The 15,572-nt window shown below is 44.7% G+C and overlaps 1 protein-coding gene across 6 annotated transcripts in view; it reads left to right on the top strand.

Annotated features, from left to right (window-relative positions):
• Positions 1–15,572, top strand: part of LOC139250576 (uncharacterized) — a 336,890-nt gene that overhangs the window by 104,394 nt on the left and 216,924 nt on the right. For all 6 annotated transcript variants that reach the window (XM_070872975.1, XM_070872969.1, XM_070872972.1 and 3 more), the window contains one exon: positions 14,328–14,473. In XM_070872975.1, coding sequence (XP_070729076.1) covers positions 14,328–14,473 — 146 coding nt within the window. The remainder of the gene's footprint in view (positions 1–14,327; positions 14,474–15,572) is intronic.

Genomic DNA, 15,572 nt, shown 5'->3' on the forward strand with positions numbered 1-15,572 from the left:
TTTGTAAAACTGAAGTGTTTAATGTTTGTAAACTTCCCTTTAAACACCCCCCCCCTCCCCCCACCATTCCCTACGCCTGATTTGTAACCTACGCCTGATTTTCTAAAGTGTAGATAAGGTTTTTTCGAGCGTACAAAAATCTTCACTTACTCCATTCTAAGTTAGTATGGAGTACGTTTTCACTGACGAAACTTTGAAAACAGGCGTAAGTGGCCGGACACGCCCCCTTTTGAAAAAAAAATTCTGTTCCAAAGTGAAACTGTTCTAACTGACTAGAACTGGAGCAAACTAAATGACGAGAATTCCGATTTCTAAGATACTCCGTTCTACACCAGTTGCTCCTAAAAATCAGGAGCAAATCATGGCGAAACTTGGGGCCAATAATAGTAAGTCCCAATGCCTGGTTGTGGGAAGGAGTAGGGCGGAGTGGAGGAAAGCCCTTTTAAGATGGTGGAGGTTTTGCAAGTTCTGGGGGTGCATATGAGGTGCAAGAAGTCTAGGGATGAAGTGGATCGATTAAATTGGGAACCAAAGATTATGAAAATTAAAAAGATTTTGGGAAGATGGGAAAGAAGGTGGTTGAAAGTGCAAGGAAGAGCGACAGTGATTTCAACTATCCTGCTATCTAACCTATGGTACTTATTGATGGTGGAGGATATTCCTGAGTGGGCAGAAATTCCATCCGAGAGGTTTGTGTGAGGTTTTCATGGGAAGGGAAACCAGTCTTGGTTGCTTACAATACCATTATTGGACAGCAAAATCAGGGAGGACTCAATTTCCCAGATATTGATTTGAAGAAAAAAGTCTTTAGAATTAAATGGGCGACGAGATTTCTTCAGAACTCAAATACAAGTTTTTGGAAGAGTTGTTTCCAGCATTTTTTTAAATTAAGTGGGATGGGAGGACAGGGAATATTTTCTTTGGAATACAACAATATGTTTTTGAAATTGATTAAATCTCTCCCTCGGTTTTATAAGGAGGTTGTAGAGACTGGCCCAATTTTTTAAAAGTGTGCAGTTTATGCCCGGAAGCGGTAGTGAGGGATATGGTTTGGGAGGAGGATCAGGAGGTAGAGGAAAAAGCAATTCTGATCATGTATGAGAAGATTGTGAGGGTAATGCCACAGGATTGGATGGAAGAAATAAGTACGCAAATCTCCAAAGGAGGTATAATGTGTCCCGCTTTTCCAAGCTTTCTGCTGGAGAAAGGAGAGGAGTTGGTCCAATTTGACAACTGTAATACTCGAGATTTCTAGGGGTATTTAGAGACTGGAGATTCAAGACACCTGCTGGTCAGGAGTTTTGGAAGAGTATAAACCCACAACTGGACTTCAACAGGATTTGGAAGGGAGTGTGGGCGAGTTTTAAATGTACAGAATGATTGAACTGGAATTCAATTTGGCTCATAACCAGATCTTTATCACGATAGTCATGTAATATTGGACGAGTAGAGGTGGCAACTTGCCCAGTGTGTGGGATGTAGGATGAGACTCTGTCCCATTTACTGGTGTTATGTCCGCAGTTAAGGGTTTTAAATGCTATGTTCGACAGTTGTGTGAGGTTTTCTTGCTGGGTGAGGACTGAAGAGCAAGAATGGGAATCCCGTGGCACTCAATTTTGAGATGGGGATTGTAGGAGAGTCTGTCGAGTCTAACAGAGCAGCAATTAATTTAATGTTCAGTTTGGCTAGATTTGTGATTGTGCAAAGAAGGAATGCTCTTTTTTCTAAGTGGAGGAGAATACACCTAAAAGAGTATTTTAAATATAAGTTAAAGATCATTATAAGGCTCTGTGAATGTTTTATTCAGAAAAGAATTTAAAGATAGTATTTTATGATCAATTTGTAAAGTACAATAAACTAATGTATGTTACAGGAGACAAATTAAACTTCAGGTTTTAATGTTAATATGTGTTGGAGAAATGGCTGTGCAGAGCGGGGGAATGGATTTGTATGATGAATGAAATGATCATGATGTAAATGTTCTTAATGTTCAATAAATATTAATTTAAAAAAAGTTGGTATCACACTCGCCTCTGAGTCAGAAGGTTGTGGGTTCAAATCCCACACCAGGGACTTGAGCACATAAATCTAGGCTGACGAGGGATTGCTGCATTGTTGGAGGTACCGTCTTTTGGATGAGACGTTAAACCGAGGCCCCGTCTGCTCTCTCAGGTGGATGTAAAAGATCCCATGGCACTATTTCAAAAAAGAGCAGGGGAGTTATCCCCGGTGTCCTGGCCAATATTTATCTCTCAATCACCACAACAAAAACAGATCATCTGGTCATTATCACATTGCTGTTTGTGAGAGTTTGCTGTGTGCGAGTTGACTGCCGCGCTTCCCACATTCCAAAAGTACTTCATTGGCTTTAAAGCGCTTTGAGATGTCCGGTAGTCGTGAAAGGTGCTATATAAATGCAAGTCTTTCTATCTTTATCCACTCTATCTAATTTTATACACCTCAATCAAGTCTCCCCTCAACCTCCTCTGTTCCAAAGATAACCCCAGCCTATCCAATCTTTCCACATAGCTAAAATTCTCCAGTTCTAGCAACATCCTTATAACTCTCCTCTGTACTTTCTCTAATGCAGTCACATCTTCCCTGTAATGTGGTGACTAGTACTGCACGCAGTACTCTAGCTGTGGCCTAACTAGTGTTTCATACAGTTCTAGCATAACCTCTCTGCTCTTATATTCTATGCCTCCGCTCATAAAGGAATGTATCCCGTGTACCTTCTTAACCACCTTATCTACCTGTCTTGCTACCTTCAGGGCTCTGTGGACATGCACTCCAAGGTCCCTCTGTTCCTCTACACTTCTCAGTGTCCTACCATTTATTGTGAATTTGCATGCCTTGTTAGCCCTCCCCAAATGCATTATCTCATACTTCTTCGAATTGAATTCCATTTGCCACCGGTCTGCCCACCTGACCAGTCCGTTGATATCTTCCTGCAGTCTACAACTTTCTTCCTCACTATCAACCATGCAGCCAATTTTTGTATCATCGACAAACTTTATAATCATACCCCCAACATTGAAGTCTAAATCATTGATATATACCACAAAAAGCAAGGGCCCTAGAATTGAGCCCTGCGGATCCCCACTGGAAACAGCCTTCCAGTCACAATAACACCTGTCTGCCACTGAGCCAATTTTGGATCCAACTTGCCACTTTCCCTTGGTTCCCATGGGCTTTTAAATTTCTGTAGAGCATCCGCCATCAACATCCTGAGGGTCACAAATGACTCAAAGTTGGTCTGCACCAGCTATATCAATGCCACGGTTACAAGAGCAGGGCAGATACTGGGTAATGTCAGCCTTGGATCAGTGCTAGCACTTTCACATCTGAATCAGGAGGTTTTGGGTTCAGCCTCACTCCAGCAACTTAAACACATAATCTAGGCTGATATTTCGGTAGTAAGGTGCACTGTTAGAGATGGATGTAAAAGGTTTGAAGAGAAATAGGGGAGTTCTCCCGGTGTCCTGGCCAAAATTTGTCCCAACACCAAGATCATTAAAACAGGTTATCTTGTCATCAATCTCATTGCTGTCTGTGGGACCTTGCTGTGTGCAAATTGTCTGCTGAATTTCCCTACATCACAACAGTGACTGCACTTCAAAAAATACTTTATTGACTGTGAAGCCATTGGAACATAGAATCATAGAAAATAGGTGCAGGAGTAGGCCATTCGGCCCTTCCAGCCTGCACCGCCATTCAATGAGTTCATGGCTGAACATTCAACTTCAGTATCCCATTCCTGCTTTCTCGCCATACCCCTTGATCCCCCTAGTAGTAAGGACCTCATCTAACTCCTTTTTGAATATATTTAGTGAATTGGCCTCAACAACTTTCTGTGGTAGAGAATTCCACAGGTTCACCACTCTCTGGGTGAAGAAGTTCCTCCGCATCTCGGTCCTAAATGGCTTACCCCTTATCCTTAGACTGTGACCTCTGGTTCTGGACTTCCCCAACATTGGGAACATTCTTCCTGCATCTAACATGTCTAACCCCGTCAGAATTTTAAATGTTTCTATGAGGTCCCCTCTCATTCTTCTGAACTCCAGTGAATACAAGCCCAGTTGATCCAGTCTTTCTTGATAGGTCAGTACCGCCATCCCGGGAATCAGTCTGGTAAACCTTCGCTGCACTCCCTCAATAGCAAGAATGTCCTTCCTCAGGTTAGGAGACCAAAACTGTACACAATACTCCAGGTGTGGCCTCACCAATGCCCTGTACAACTGTAGCAACACCTCCCTGCCCCTGTACTCAAATCCCCTTGCTATGAAGGCCAACATGACATTTGCTTTCTTAACCGCCTGCTGCACCTGCATGCCAACCTTCAATGACTGATGTACCATGACACCCAGGTCTCTTTGCACCTCCCCTTTTCCTAATCTGTCACCATTCAGATAATAGTCTGTCTCTCTGTTTTTACCACCAAAGTGGATAACCTCACATTTATCCACATTATACTTCATCTGCCATGCATTTGCCCACTCACCTAACCTATCCAAGTCGCTCTGCAGCATCACAGCATCCTCCTCGCAGCTCACACTGCCACCCAACTTAGTGTCATCTGCAAATTTGGAGATACTACATTTAATCCCCTCATCTAAATCATTAATGTACAGTGTAAACAGCTGGGGCCCCAGCACAGAACCTTGCGGTACCCCACTAGTCACTGCCTGCCATTCTGAAAAGTACCCATTTACTCCTACTCTTTGCTTCCTGTCTGACAACCAGTTCTCAATCCATGTCAGTACACTACCCCCAATCCCGTGTGCTCTAACTTTGCACATCAATCTCTTGTGTGGGACCTTGTCGAACGCCTTCTGAAAGTCCAAATATACCACATCAACTGGTTCTCCCTTATCCACTCTACTGGAAACATCCTCAAAAAATTCCAGAAGATTTGTCAAGCATGATTTCCCTTTCACAAATCCATGCTGACTTGGACCTATCATGTCACCTCTTTCCAAATGCACTGCTATGACATCCTTAATAATTGATTCCATCATTTTACCCACTACCGATGTCAGGCTGACCGGTCTATAATTCCCTGTTTTCTCTCTCCCTCATTTTTAAAAAAGTGGGGTTACATTGGCTACCCTCCACTCCATAGGAACTGATCCAGAGTCAATGGAATGTTGGAAAATGACTGTCAACGCATCCACTATTTCCAAGGCCACCTCCTTAAGTACTCTGGGATGCAGTCCATCAGGCCCTGGGGATTTATCGGCCTTCAATCCCATCAATTTCCCCAACACAATTTCCCGGCTAATAAGGATTTCCCTCAGTTCCTCCTCCTTACTAGACCCCCCGACCCCTTTTATAACCGGAAGGTTGTTCGTGTCCTCCTTCGTGAATACCGAACCAAAGTACTTGTTCAATTGTTCCGCCATTTCTTTGTTCCCCGTTATGACTTCCCCTGATTCTGACTGCAGGGGACCTACGTTTGTCTTTACTAACCTTTTTCTCTTTACATATCTATAGAAACTTTTGCAATCCGTCTTAATGTTCCCTGCAAGCTTCTTCTCATACTCCATTTTCCCTGCCCTAATCAAACCCTTTGTCCTCCTCTGCTGAGTTCTAAATTTCTCCCAGTCCCCAGGTTCGCTGCTATTTCTGGCCAATTTGTATGCCACTTCCTTGGCTTTAATACTATCTCTGATTTCCCTTGATAGCCACGGTTGAGCCACCTTCCCTTTTTTATTTTTATGCCAGACAGGAATGTACAATTGTTGTAGTTCATCGATGCGGTCTCTAAATGTCTGACATTGCCCATCCACAGTCAACCCCTTAAGTATCATTCGCCAATCCATCCCAGCCAATTCACGCCTCATACCTTCAAAGTTACCCTTCTTTAAGTTCTGGACCATGGTCTCTGAATTAACTGTTTCATTCTCCATCCCAATGCAGAATTCCACCATATTATGGTCACTCTTCCCCAAGGGGCCTCGCACAACGAGATTACTAATTAATCCTCTCTCATTACATAACACCCAGTCTAAGATGGCCTCCCCCCTAGTTGGTTCCTCGACATATTGGTCTAAAAAACCATCCCTTATGCACTCCAGGAAATCCTCCTCCACCGTATTGCTTCCAGTTTGGTTGGCCCAATCTATGTGCATATTAAAGTCACCCATTATAACTGCTGCACCTTTATTGCACGCACCCCTAATTTCATGTTTGATGCCCTCCCCAACATCACTACTACTGTTTGGAGGTCTGTACACAACTCCCACTAACGTTTTTTGCCCTTTGGTGTTCTGCAGCTCTACCCATATAGATTCCACATCATCCAAGTTAATGTCCTTCCTAACTATTGCCTTAATCTCCTCCTTAACCAGCAATGCTACCCCACCTCCTTTTCATTTTATTCTATCCTTCCTGAATGTTGAATACCCCTGGATGTTGAGTTTCCAGCCCTGATCATCCTGGAGCCACATCTCCGTAATCCCAATCACATCATATTTGTTAACATCCTTCGATCATGAAATAAATCAAACTTTCTTTCTTCTTTACACTGTTATGAGTAGCTTATCTCCTGACCCCCCTCAGTCTCTCCATCATCTACAAGGCTCAAGTTAGGAATTTGATGGAATACTTACCTCTGCCTGGATCGGTGCAGCTCCAACAACACTCAAGAGGTTTCAGTTAATTTGATTCTTGCTCCTGCACTCGATTCAATATCCACCCTGTCCAGCACACTGGCTACAGATGTCCTGCAGCAACTCACCAAGGTTATTTCAATAGCATCCCTGCAACCTCTACCACCAAGAGCAGCAAAGTAGTGGGAACACCATGACCTCCAAGTTCCCCTTTAATTCACACACGAGCCTGACTTTGACATATATCACTGTTCTTTCTTTCATTGTTGCTGGGTTAATATTCTGGAATTCCCTACCTAAACTATTGCAGGAGCACCATCATCACAAGAATTGCGATGGTTTGGAACATAGGAAAGGGATAGGCCATTTAGCTCCTCGAGCATGTTCTGCCATTCAATAAGATCACTGCTGATTTGTGACCGAACTCCATATGTCCACCTTTGCCCCCGTCCTTTAATATCCTTGGTTAACAAGAATCTATCTGTCATGTATTCAACCAGCATTGTAACCCATGTATAAACTGACCTAAGTTGTACACCGTGAGAACAATGACCACTCGGTGGGAGACACTCCTAACCTGGACTTTAAGTTTAAAAGGGGAAGCTCCACCCACCTTCATCAATTTGAGTGCTAAGGAATAAAGGACAGGTCACAGACTGACCTTCTCTCAAGCATGGGCCTCGTGTGCATTTATACTGTATAGTAAGGACGTATCAATGGTGACAAGAAACTGGGATTTAAACCACGCGAGCATGGCCACTAGCAGAACAGACGAGAGGTACTGTGTTAAGGGATGGTTGGGACAGAGATTCAACATTGTTAAAGCAGCACACAGTTCTCCAGGCAGACAAGGGCAGTCGGGCATGCCCCAACATGTAGTCGAACCCAGAGGGGGAGTTCGACAGAGACAATGGCAAGCTGAACAGTGATTCACGCCATTGCAAGGGATAATGCGGCCAGTAATGGGGCCATCAACACCTGTTAATGATGCACTCAAGGACAATAACAGGGGCAGTCAGGGACGATCGACTGGCAAGGGACCTTTTGTTTCAAACCGCAACTCATGCTGGAGGCATGGAGGCATACACTCAGCCGGAGTTTGCAGAGATGAGCAAAATACCTGCAGAAATTGCAGAAATGGACACTGGGGGAAATCGCTGGAAGCTGAAGTTCAGCGAGTTCATGTGGAGCACGTATACAGTTCATACACCAGGACGCCACCGATAATGATGAAAGTGCTCCTCAATGGCATCCCAGTATCAATGGAGTTAGACACGGGTGCCAGCCAGTCCCTGATGGGTATCAAACAGTTCGAAAAGTTGTGGCATCCAAGGCCAGGAGGCCAAAATTATCGCCGATTGACGCACAGCTATGGACTTACACAAAGCAGATCATTCCGATGCTAGGCAGCGCCACGGTAGTCGTGACCCACAAAGATTCGGAGAACAGGTTGCCACTCTGGATTGTCCCAGGGGACGGTCCCGCACTACTGGGGAGGAGTTGGCTTGCTGTCATGAATTGGAAATGGGGCGATGTCAATGCAATTTCCTCTGTGGAGCGAGTATCATGCTCACAGGTCCTGGACAAATTTGACTCATTATTTCAACACGGCATTGGCACTTTCATGGGGGCCAAGGTAGTGATTCACATAAACCCGGACGCCAGGCCAGTACACCACAAGGCCAGAGCGGTGCCGTACGTGATGCGGGAAAAGATAGAAGGCGAATTGGACCGCCTGTTGAGGGAAGGCATCATCTCGCCAGTCGAATTCAGTGACTGGGCGAGCCCGATTGTGCCGGTGCTCAAGGCGGATAGGTCGGTCAGGATATGTGGCGATTACAAGGCCACCATCAATCAGGTGTCACTCCAAGACCAGTACCCGCTACCGAGAGTGGAGGACCTCTTTGCGACGCTATCCGGTGGCAAACTTTTTTCAAAATTGGACCTGACCTCAGCTTACATGACCCAGGAGCTGGCGAGTGAGTCGAAGAAGCTGACCACCATCACGACACACAAGGGGTTGTTTGAGTACAACAGATGTCCGTTCGGGATTCGCTCGGCCGCCGCGATCTTCCAACGAAATATGGAAAGCCTCCTCAAGTCGATTCCAGGGACGGTGGTTTTTCAGGACGACATCCTCATTACGGGTTACGATACTGAAGAACACCTCCACAACCCGGAGGAGGTGCTACACAGACTGGACCGGGTAGGTCTGCGACTGAAAAAGGCGAAGTGCGTCTTCCTAGCTCCAGAAGTAGAATTCCTGGGGATGAGGGTAGCAGCAGACGGGATCAGCCCTACTGCGTCCAAGACGGAAGCGATTCAGAGAGCACCCAAACCCCGTAACACGACGGAGCTGCGTTCGTTCCTGGGGCTCCTGAAATATGCTGGTAACTTTCTTCCCAAATTGAGCACGCTGCTAGAGCCGCTACACGTGCTCCTATGAAAAGGTCGCGAATGGGTCTGGGGGGACAGCCAGGAAAGGGCTTTTAATAGAGCACACAATTTGTTATGTTCCAACAATTTGTTAACGCTATATGACCCATGTAAGAAACTTGTATTAACGTGCGATGCGTCGTCCTGTGGTGTTGGGTGTGTGTTGCAGCATGTCAATGCCAAGGGTCAGTTACAGCCGGTAGCTTATGCCTCCAGGAATCTGTCCCAGGCAGAAAGAGGCTACGGGATGGTAGAAAAGGAGGCGCTCGCATGTGTATATGCGGTAAAGAAAATGCACCAGTACCTGTTTGGCAGGAAATTTGACCTGGAGACAGATCACAAACCCCTAACGTCCCTTTTGGCCGACAACAAGGCCATAAATGCAAACACATCGGCCCGCATACAGAGCTGGGCACTCACATTAGCTGCCTATGACTACACAATTCGGCACAGACCGGGCACCGAAAACTGCGCCGATGCACTCAGCAGGCTCCCACTAGCCACCACTGAGGGGGCTACCGAGCATGCTGCTGAGATGGTCATGGCTGTTGAAACTTTCGGAAGCGAAGGCTCACCCGTGACAGCCCGTCAGATTAAAGTCTGGACAAATAGAGACCCGCTATTGTCTCTAGTCAAGAAATGTGTCCTGAATGAGGACTGGGCAGCCTCGTACAGGGCATGCCCTGAGAAATTTAAACCATTTCACAGGCGCAAGGATGAACTCTCGATTCAGGCAGATTGCCTACTGTGGGGAAACCGTGTAGTCATGCCCCAGATGGGCAGAGAGGTGTTCATCAGAGAACTCCACAATGGGCACCCGGGCATTGTCACGATGAAGGCAATTGCCAGGTCACACGTTTGGTGGCCAGGGATAGACGCAGATCTGGAACTTTGTGTTTGCATGTGCAACATGTGTGCCCAGCTGGGCAATGCGCCCAGGGAAGCCCCCCTTAGCACCTGGCCATGGCCCGCCAAGCCTTGGTCACGCATCCATGTGGACTACGCAGGTCCTTTCATGGGGAAAATGTTTTTGGTTGTAGTAGACGCCTACTCCAAATGGATTGAGTGTGACATTTTAAATTCAAGCACATCCTCTGCCACGGTAGAAAGTCTACGGGCAATGTTCGCCGCCCACGGTCTACCGGACATCTTGGTCAGCGACAATGGCCCGTGCTTCACAAACACTGAATTCCAGGACTTCATGGCAGGCAATGGAATTAACCATGTTAGAACGGCACCGTTCAAGCCAGCCTCAAATGGCCAGGCAGAACGAGCAGTGCAGATAATCAAACAGGGGATGCTCAGAATCCAAGGGAGTTCCCTACAAACCCGCTTATCACGCCTCCTGTTGGCCTATAGATCCCGACCACACTCGCTCACAGGGGTTCCACCTGCAGAGCTACTAATGAAAAGGACGCTCAAAACCCGGTTATCCCTTATACACCCCACCATGAAAGAAATTGTCGAGAGCAGGCGCCAGTCACAATATCACTACCATGACAGGAATGCGAGGGCGCGATGTGTTGATGTAAATGATCCTGTTTTTGTCCTCAACTACGCTGCAGGGCCCAAATGGCTCGTAGGCACTGTGGTTGCCAAAGAGGGAAATAGGATTCTTGTAGTTAAACTTACCAATGGACAAATCTGCCACAAACATGTGGGTCAAACAAAAAGGAGGTTCAGCAACCCCATAGAAGAAGCAGAGGAAGAACACGATATAGAGTTCACTCCACCACAGGTGACCGGACACCGGAACCAAAGGGAGGAGAGCCCAGTCACTCCGCAAACAGCAGACACTCAGGCCAGCGCCCAAAAACCGGAGCCCCAACTCAGGCGCTCTACAAGGGAGCGTAAACCACCAGAGAGACTCAACCTGTGATCCCAATAAGACTTTGGGGGGGGAGGTGATGTCATGTATTCAACCAGCATTGTAACCCATGTATAAACTGACCTAAGTTGTACGCCGTGAGAACAATGACCACTAGGTGGGAGACACTCCTAATCTGGACCTTCAGGTATAAAAGGGGAAGCTCCACCCACCTTCATCACTTGAGTGCTGAGGAATAAAGGACAGGTCACAGACTGACCTTCTCTCAAGCATGGGCCTCGTGTGCATTTATACTGTATAGTAAGGACGTATCACTATCGACCTCAGATTTATAATTAACAAAACTGCTGTTTGCGAAAGAGAGTTCCAAACTTCTACCACCCTTTGCGAGTAGCAGTGTTTCAGAACTTCAGTCCTGAAAGGCCTGGCTCTACCTTTTGGTCCTTCAATCCTAGACTCCCCAACAAGTGGAAATACTTTCTCTCTATTTACCCCATGAGTTCCTCTTAATATCTTGAAAACTGCGATAAAATCACCCCATAACCGGCTAAATTCCAGGGAATACAACATATGTTCAAAGAAAAGGCCCACCACCTCCTTCTTGCGACAATTAGGGTTGGGTAGTAGATGTGGGTGATACGGCCTTGCTAGTGTCTCCCACGTCCAAAGCCCAAAATTTGAAAAAAGGCCAACCCTCCAGAATTGCTTGAAAAAAATGTGAAGATATCCATAACCCTCATTTAAGGTGAGAGTCCACAGTTTGGTGGCACTACACAAAAATTAGAATGATGTTGATTTTTGGAAGTTAATTTGAAGCTGAGTTGTAGGTTGTGTTGGAGCATGCTATTTATTGGGATGAATGGGGGGGCTTTGGGTATTGAATGAAGAGTGAATGGAAAAGTGATATAAAATTGACAACTTCCTCTTTCTTGTCTGGACTTGGGCTGTTGGATTTGGATGGAGTGTTGGGAAGGATGGTGATAAGGACATGCTGCAGTCTTTACCTTTTCTAGAAGATGCCCATCCATGCTCAAGCATATCTTTTCTGCAAAGCCAAGCAGAGAGGACACATTGGCCCTGAATTTGCAGTCGGAGGCGTACCTCCGGAGTACGCCTCTGATCTGCGAAAGCTCTACGAACTTACCTCCTGGCTCTAAAGCTCCAGAGAGTTTGGGTCCTAGATCTGCAGGCATAAGCCTGTGTAAAGGCCCACTGATTCCAGGAAAGTAGGCGGTTCGGGAGCGTCCCTGGGATCACATAAGAAATAGGAGCAGGAGTAGGCCATTTGGCCCCTCGAACCTACATTAAGATCATGGCTGATCTGATCAGGGACTCAACTCCACTTCCCTGCCCACTCCCCATAACCCTTTACTCCCTTATCATTCAAAAATCTGTCTATCTCCACCTTAAATATATTCAATAACCCAACATTCACAGCTCTCTGGGGCAGAGAATTCCATAGATTTACAACCCTCTGAGAGAAGAAATTTCTCCTCATCTCACTTTTAATGGACGGCCCCTTATTCTAAGACTATGTCCCCTAGTTTTAGTTTCCCCTATGAGTCGAAATATCCTCTCTGCATCCACCTTGTCAAGCCCCCTCATTATCTTATAAGTTTCAATAAGATCACCTCTCATTCTTCTGAACTCCAATGTGTATAGGCCCAACCTACTCAACCTATCTTCATATGTCAACCCCCTCATTTCTGGAATCAACCTAGTGAACCTTCTCTGAACAGCCTCCAATGCAAGTATATCTTTCCTTAAATACGGAAACCAAAACTGTCTGCAGTACTCCAGGTGTGGCCTCACCAATACCTTGTACAGTTGTAGCAGGACTTCTCTCCTTTTATACTCCATCCTCCTTGCAATAAAGGCCAACATTCCATTTGCCTTCCTGATTACTTGCTGTACCTGCATATACTAACTTTTTGTGTTTCATGCACAACGACCTCCAGGTCTCTCTGTACTGCAGCACTTTGCAATAGGCAGACATGGGCCTGGTCCTCCAATGAGAAAGGAGGATTCCATCGCAGTCATTTCCAAATGGAATCTCCTAATGATATGCAATGGAATCCCCAAATAACTAAACAATTTAGACAACTCTAATAAATATAAATGCTTAGATTTTCAAATATAATTAAAAGTTCCTTCATTACACCAAAGACAATAAAAATTAAAGTTTTTGAAAAATAATTTTAAACATTTTAATCTGGGCCAATATTTGCATGAACTAATTTTAAGTGTGTGTGCATGATTTTTTATTTTTAAATGTTTCATTTAAGATTTATAATAACCCTTACGCTGATGAAAGCAGGCCTTCTTACCAGCCATAAGAGTTTTGTGGGCAATTGCTGGGTAATAATTGGACAAATAGCCGGGCTCTGCGCCAGCGAAAATGATTTCTTAGTCAATTTGGATGATCTGTCAAGGCCGCAAATTCCAGATTGTCGCCCATGCACAGTGCAGGCGAAAAATTGGAACTTGCGGGGCAAATCTTCTGGCCCATTGTATACATCTCAGACAGCTCCAATTACCCAAGCAGGAAAGCAAGGAATGCCTCCCGAACCTCATCCATTATTACTATACAGCTCAGTTCTCAGCATCAGTTGTCTAGAATATGAGCTGCTCTCAAAATGTTTGACTAAGTTTGGAGACAGTTGTTCCTTCATTAAGCTCCTTGTACACCTTCCCCTACACACCAGACTAAGAACTAGACTAATTGGTGGCTAAATATATTCAATTGTATTGCTAATGCTGACAGTAGAGAGAGAGAGAGCAAGAGAGAGGCCTACCTGTCACTGAAGATATGTCACAGGACTTGAGCCCTTGTCCCACTTTGGCACAACTGCGACATCTCAGAAATGCTGGTTGTAGGAGCATTCAAAACCTGCAATCAAAAGACCACGATAGAGTTGGGTAAGTCGCTCAATATGGTAGCAGCTAGTTGACAAATTTCATAGCCAATTGGAAGCCACAGATTCATGACCAGCCTCATTACTGTGTTGATGCATGATTGGCCTTCTGGTGGGCAAGGATCTTCTGCAGCAGCAAGATAATGTATACGCCAACTGTGACATAGCACATTACCCTACCCTCCCTCCCCATCCGTGCCACCCCCCCCCCCCATATAAGCATCTGTGGTACATCATTAGTTGGAATGGGTCTTGCACAGGCTATATTTGGAGTTGGAAAGCCACCATAGCATCTGGGCCCTCTTCCCGCGCACTCACTCTGCCCAAACCAATCATTTTACTCATTTCCCAGAGCAAATATTGTTCATTCCTTAACAGATTTAATTGCACTAAAATGTTGATTAAACTTGATTTATGAATAATTAGTAACTTAACATACTGTACTTTTAATTAATGTGCTTATGGTAAAGTTAAATTTGACATGTTTTGCATTAAACTTCGCCAGTTTATGATTTTCTGATGACAAATATTTTCCAGGAAGAACATTTTAAATTCTAACTCAACAACCACAAAGTGCAACACTTATTTGAAATATGGTCCAGTTTATCAGATGAAAATAAAATATTTCAGCACTGAGGACCTTCAATCAATTCTTTATGAGCTGGTGACCATGATAAAAGAAGGTATCCATTTTATTATTCATGGCTCATTGTGACACATCTGCATACATAAACTGCTGACAAGCTTTTTAAATCACTTGAGGTGATCTTTGGTATGATTTCATATTTAAAATCAGTTAAAATATTCCTTTATCTTTAGAAATGTAGATAAATGTATTTCTAATCAATACATTTGTTGAAACATCTGTTTTTTTTTCTCTTTCCTCTTCTCTGATTTTGAACTTTTCTCTCAAACTGTCGTATTTTCTGTATGCACCTTGGTCTTTCACACTCATCCATTCTCTTGCTAACGTTGGCCCAGATTTTCCATGCGTACACTGCTGTAAGTGCCTTGCAAATTCTTTTACCAGCCTAAGGGTTTAAATAAATATTAAAATTAAATTTAAAAATATCATTTTAACATTCAAAAACCTGTAAAGTAAGTTTAGGCTATTTTTGGCCCCTTGGAAAATGTTTACATTTATTTTTGAATACATTAATTTTTTGATTTAAATGTTAAATTGTATTTTAATTAATTTTAAAATATGTAATGATTCTTTTTATTTCAGTGTTGTGCAAGTGTGTTTTTTGAGTGATCCCTATTAAGCTTACGGGGACTCGGTACATAAATGGAATCGCCGTAAGCATGATGGGAATCCGCTTTCTGATTGGTTGGGTCGGCCCACTTGATCCCAGGGGTGCTTGCGAACTGCATGCGCCCCCGGGATACATGGGCCTTTACGCATGCAATCGCGTAGAGGCACAGGAGTGCAAATCTCCGTGGATCCAGGATTGTCAGGTAGGTTCGTAGTTTTATTGTGGTTTGGAGGCATTCAACCGTGGGAAGCCTCTGACCGCAAATTTCGGCCCATATTTTCTCCTCAATCCCTTCCTCATTATCCTCTCATCTATCTGTTTTGTATTCTCTCTACTTCCCTGTCTACCCTTTCTATCATATCTGTACCCCTCTTCACTATCTCTGATATGTGTCAACCTTGCCTCAGTGATAGCATTTGCCTCTTAAATCAGAAGGTTATGGGTTCAAGTCCCAATCCAGAGACTTGAGCACATAATTTAGGTTGACACTTCGGTACTGAAGGCATATTGCACTGTCGGAGGCACA

The sequence above is a fragment of the Pristiophorus japonicus genome, unplaced genomic scaffold, assembly GCF_044704955.1.
Source record: "Pristiophorus japonicus isolate sPriJap1 unplaced genomic scaffold, sPriJap1.hap1 HAP1_SCAFFOLD_393, whole genome shotgun sequence".
Classification (NCBI taxonomy): Eukaryota; Metazoa; Chordata; class Chondrichthyes; family Pristiophoridae; genus Pristiophorus; species Pristiophorus japonicus.